The sequence below is a fragment of the Mus caroli genome, chromosome 2 (assembly GCF_900094665.2).
Source record: "Mus caroli chromosome 2, CAROLI_EIJ_v1.1, whole genome shotgun sequence".
NCBI classification, from domain to species: domain Eukaryota; kingdom Metazoa; phylum Chordata; class Mammalia; order Rodentia; family Muridae; genus Mus; species Mus caroli.
In genome coordinates this window covers 132,163,073-132,168,747 of record NC_034571.1, presented here as the reverse complement: position 1 = coordinate 132,168,747, position 5,675 = coordinate 132,163,073, and the positions used below count along the sequence as shown (strand labels likewise).

The 5,675-nt window shown below is 44.7% G+C and overlaps 1 protein-coding gene across 1 annotated transcript in view; it reads right to left on the bottom strand.

The window, feature by feature from the left end:
- The window catches only part of Ism1 (isthmin 1), an 80,400-nt gene that overhangs the window by 7,108 nt on the left and 67,617 nt on the right, over positions 1-5,675 (bottom strand). Inside the window, exons 4-5 of the mRNA XM_021156866.2 lie at positions 5,210-5,353; positions 1,785-1,874 (exon numbers count right to left, since the gene is read on the bottom strand). Coding sequence (XP_021012525.1) covers positions 1,785-1,874; positions 5,210-5,353 — 234 coding nt within the window. The remainder of the gene's footprint in view (positions 1-1,784; positions 1,875-5,209; positions 5,354-5,675) is intronic.

The following is a 5,675-nucleotide window of genomic DNA, read 5'->3' as shown; positions in this document are numbered from 1 at the left end:
CCTGGACTCTGGTTGCAATAGGTCTACTCAGTTCTGGTATCCTTAGCTATGCTTTGAATGTGGTCTTATGCCTTGCCCTGTAGGAAAAAGTAAAAGATGCTTGCCTGTGAAATGTGATAGGAGGAGACAGGAGAAGTTCTCTATTCCCCAAAGAATACAGACCTTTAAAGTCAGCTTAAAAAAACGAATCCAGGGAACTGTGCTTGCAGAAGACCATTGCTAAATAAATGCAATTTTATTGTGTATGTGAGGTGAGGAGTGAGTGAAGGTCCTAATCACACAGAATTTCTAAACTGTCCTGAGTTTGGCTTACAGATATGTTTGAATAAATTTTGTTTTAAAAACAAATTATCAACAAGCATTGTAAAAATCAAAGCATATTCTAGTTAAACCAAGATCTGGGATCTATCTTGAAAAATCAGCCCAACTAGCTGGTGTTCACCTTAAGGTGGTTAAGATGTGGCTGCCCCCATCCTTCAGAAAAAAAAATGTTATTAGTTCTTTGAGGATTTTGTATGATATGTTTTGATCACATTCACCTCTCCATTCTTCCCAGAGCTACCCTCCTTCCTAACCATTCAACTTCCCCACTTCTCCCACCAAGACCAGTCTGTGTCACCCAAATGTTCTTGGCTATGTGGTCTTCAACTGGAGCATGCTCAACCCACCGGAGGTCACTCTTAGAAAAAATGATTGTCTTTTGTCCCAGCAGCTTTCCACTGTAAATACCCCCTCAGCTGGGGCTGGAGGGAGGAGGCAGGAGGACTGCCCCACCCACCACCATCTGCTGATGCTGATGCTGAGGCTGAGGCTGAGGCTGAGGCTGAGGCTGAGGCTGTTTACTGTTCCTTTTCATTGGAGTGCTGGTTCCATTTTTCCATTCTTTTTTTTTTCTAGACTATTCTACCTAGACCCTTGACTGACTCCTGAAGTTCTCTGAGAAAGAGAAGATTATATCTCAAAATAGTTGGGATAGGAAACTAAAAGAGACTTAGAACTGCTCCATTTTGTCTGAGGAGGCACGGCAGACATGAGATAACAAAAGAATTTTCAGGGATAAAAGAAGTGGGATGGAAGGAATCTTACTCTTTTACAACACAGCCTGGGATCCAGAAGTAATTGAGGCTGTGCTGACAAGCAAGCTTGCACCTGAGGGGATGCTTTCAGCTGTGTTCGTTCAGGTTGTTGCTTCTGAGCCAGCACTTTCTAGTAGAGAAATGAGAAACCACACACCACACACACACACATGCACACGCACACCATACCACACACATACACACCACACACACCCACACACCCCTACACTTGCGAGCGTACTGAATTTTTCTTTTAATGGAAAATTTTAATGGGAAATTCTTGCAAAGGAAGGAAGTATAAACTATCGAGAAAACTTCCTTCCCCCTTCGTTCCTCTGCCGGAGACTTCGTTTTACTGGATGCTCGGTGAGGACAGCTGAGTAGTGGGTTTGTTTTTTGCTATGGGGAGGGTGGGCTCTAGCTTGTCTTTCACTTTGGAGGCTCTGCAAATTTCCCACAGATGTGTCCTATGTCTCAGTCTAGTCTGGTGTTAGAGGAATGAGGCTGCTGTCTTGCTTGCTTGGAGTCTATTCAATGAGCAAGAAATATGCTGGGAGTAATGAACCTCAAAGGGAAGAATTAAACATTTTCTTGGGTCCAAGGATGGCACTGCAAAAGCAAAATGAATCTCCAAAGCACTAAACCAATATTTGGATTTAAAAAAGAAGAAGAAGAAGAAGAAGAAGAAGAAGAAGAAAAACCTCTTACCAACTTCAAACAACTTGGTGGCATTAAACTCCTCACTTCCCGCAAGCAGACTCACTTCAGTGGCCGCTGTCCTGAAAGTATCTTCAATTCCTAAACACAGAACAAGAGCTCATTTTCCCCTAGTTATATGAAAAAATTCACCACCACCCCTCAAATACAAAACAAAACACCTGAACAAAGCCTTCTTGTCTTCATTACTCCTCTCGGGTAGAAACTTGCCAACAGAGGAAACAGTAAAAAGCAGGTAGCGGTGCATAAAACGTATTAAAACCCCAGATACTATTCACAGCTCAAAATCAGATCCAAATGTGCCTGCATGAGTTCCATGGGCTCAGCCATTTGCCTTGGTGATGAGGGGTAAGGATTGGTGGGGCGCTTGTAGCTGTCTGGTGAGTGACAAACTAAGCCCGAGACAGCAGAATGCTCAATACCTTCTCGTAAATGGCCAGCTGCCTGGGTTTAAATTATGACTTGCTATGTGGACCTGGATAGGACATTTCATCTTTGTGTTACTCAGTATTCATTTTGCTAAGTTCAGATCTGACACCTCTCCTTCGCAGAGTCAATTGAGTTAAGTGCATGGAGTGTGGAGCAAGCATCTCTCAGAAGGAGAAGGAGAAGCTTGTGTTTCCTGCTTCATTCATTGTTTAGTTCTAATCCCACTGATGCTTCAGAAAGGATGCACACAGGACGCCCCCCACCCCCATGACTTACTCTCAGGAACTGAACCTAGTTTGCTGCAAACCTCTCAGATCCCTTAAACCTCCTGTTAGAATTACCACACCTAACTAATTTTCTTACAAACAGGAATTCCTGTGCCAGCTAAATCATGAGAGAAAGGCCAGAGCAGAGGCTGGTAGCACTGTTGCTTCACTGCTGAGCATGGCTGGATGTGTTTTAGGAAATCACTCTGATTTTACATGAGGTCCTCCTTAACTGACCTAGGGACATCGTTATAAGAAATATTGATTTTTATTTCTCTCTCTCTCTCTCTCTCTCTCTCTCTCTCTCTCTCTCTCTGTGTGTGTGTGTGTGTGTGTGTGTGTGTGTGTGCGTGCGCCCAGTGCATGAGAAGGGCAGAAGAGGGTGGGCATCAGATCCTCTGGAGCTGGAGTTTCAGGTGGTTGTGAATCTCTTGACATTGGTATTGGGTGCTTTTAGCCACCAAGCCATCTCTCCAGGGGACATAGTTTTACAGAAGATCATTACCAAGCCTACAGGAACTTGTCTATTCTGTAGTTACTTCCAGTAAATCAGAGATTCAACAAACCAAATAAGAAAGGAGACCCTGCTAAAAGTCATCATTCCTTCCCAAAGGATCGTTGAACCTGGCACCCCCTGAAGCAGAAAGGCTGAAAGACTGAAGTGGGCAAGGACAGAGGAGAAGAAATGCATGCATGAGGAATGATGTTGGCAGTACTGTTCTTAGTGGTCCTGGTACCCAAGAAGGAAACAAGCAAAATGGCAGCAGAGAAGAGCCTTTCCCTGACAAGAAATCCACATCTTGGCTCTGTATCCTAGCTCTGATCAAAATACAGGCACACCCCTATAACTCAAAGTAAAATTCTGCCTGTATGTGGCTAAGCTGGAGACCTTTCTTCATGGAGAAGGAGAGAGTGTACCCGTTAAGGACATGGAGTCTGGAATCAGGCATCATGGATTCAAACTACACAAATATCATTTGTTGCTGGTTTCAGGTCTTGATTTCCACAAATGCTAAACACATATACCAATAAATTTCTGTTGCATGGGGACAGTTTTGAGAATTAAATGAAATAACATACCCAAAATCCATGGAAGTTTGATTGGTACTTAATTACCCAGAGCACTCCTTTTCTTTCTTTATGACCATCTTTTTCCTGTTTTTCTTCAACTCCTTAATCTTTACCTTCCTCCCATCAGTCTCTTCTCTCTTTCCCTCCTCTCTTCTCCCCTCCCTTTCCTTCATCTCTCTCTTCTCATCTCTCTTCTTCTCATCTCTCCTCTTCTCCCTCCCCCCTTCCCATCCCTTCCCCTTCCTCTCTCCTATCCTTTTGCTTTCTTTTCTCTCCTCCTTCCTCTTCCTTTTTGCTTGGCACTAGCACTCTAATCTGGGGCCTCACACACAGGTAGACAGCACTTCACGCCTCACCCACATCCCTAGACAACCTTCTTTCTCTACATCTCAATATCCTTTTGATCCTTTCCTTCACATTATCTTTCTCTTCTTCCCATCCTTCCTGGTGTCTATTCCTCCTACCCATTATCATTTACAACTTCGTTCCTACTGAGCCAAGACCCACTTGTCAGATTTCTGCCTCAGTTCACTGCAATGAGCACAGGAAAAATGGGGAGAGGCAAGACTTCTGCAGCGCTGACATGGAGCCAGAGCTACCACTTCTTACGTTTCAACTCCATTTTCTTCGAATGCCCTCTGCCAGTACAGATCTTATTCCAGCCAACCCCCCTCCCCTCTTTAGAAATCCCTTTGTGCTTCCACTCTTGTTTTGGTCCAAATGTCTCTGGATTGAGAATAGAATGTCTGGGGTAGAAAAAGGAGGTCTGGTATATGAGGATCAGATTTTCTGTCTCTGAAATTTCTTTTAGATGAAGCCACTTGGAATGTGTGGTTTCTTGAAAGGGACCAAGGTATTATTGTAGGCTGGGGTTCTGCCTGGCAATTGAGAACACAGTAAAACTATAGGCCAGGGGAAGATAAGCTTTGTGTAAAGGATAGGGAGGCACATAGTTTCGGCTCTGTGGGCCACTCATGGTCCTGGTTGCCTCTTCTCCTCCTCTGCCTACTCCTATTTGATCTCTCTAACACTGGAGGCATCTAGGCCAATAGGCCATAAACTACATTTTGACAAAGCACTTTAACTTTGACAGCCACAGTCATAATTATTGTTTAGCCCCAACATGATTCCTCACCAAGTTATCAATTTACTTTAATTTTCAAGGCACTGATACTACAGTGTAAGGTCACAATTAAATGCTAAATTGCCCCAGTTTGTTCTCTTGGAAGCCTTGGGCAACTCTCAAGTCTTATTGACAGGGCTAACTTTATGGTTTCCCGAGAATGAGAATCCACTCATGCTGGCTTCCTTATCAGGCATAAGTATCTGTTTTCCAATGAGTTTTTCAAGTCATGACAATCCCACATCAAAGGTCCAAACTGACCAGAGTCCCTCCTTCAAGTTAAATGAGAACAAGATGGCATAGCATTAGTCACGGGCACTGCACTTATACTTAAGGCTCAGCGAATCCATCTCATCCACCAAGTCTATCAGCTATCTCTAGTCCCACTCCAGTCAAAAGATTTACGAGGAAATGGTTATCTTGTAAGCAATTTCTCCAAGTTTTAAAATATAAACGAAAAACAAAAACAAACAAACAAAAGAAAAAACCCCTTTCTTTTGAACTTGGAGCCACAGCCCCACAATTACCTGGGCAATTTGGACGGTCACAGGTCCTGGATTCTGTGGCAATGCATGCATAGCCACAAGAACGGGTCCGTTTCTGGTTGCCATTTCCACAGGTGACGCTGCAGACAGACCAGAGACTCCAATCACCCTCCCCGTCTGTGGAATCTGGAAGGGAGCCAGGGAGAAGGTCATCATCCCCGCCCAAAGAGTTCCCCTGTCTCCTGCCCCCTCTGCCTGCTGGCTGTGCCTTCTTCCACTTCCCGTGTTCTCGTGTTCTCGCTCTCGAGGGGACTGGGTACAGCCCGCGCTCAAAGGTTCACAGCTGCAGGATCACTTTAGAGCTCGGCTTTGGGAAGACCAAGAGGGTTGCAGCACTGTATGCGACTGGAACATAACCCTTGGGACATACCTTCTCTTCTTGTGGGGTGAAGGGGTAGGGGAGAGGGGAGAGGGGAGAGGGGAGAAGAGGAAGGAGGGGGAGAGGGAG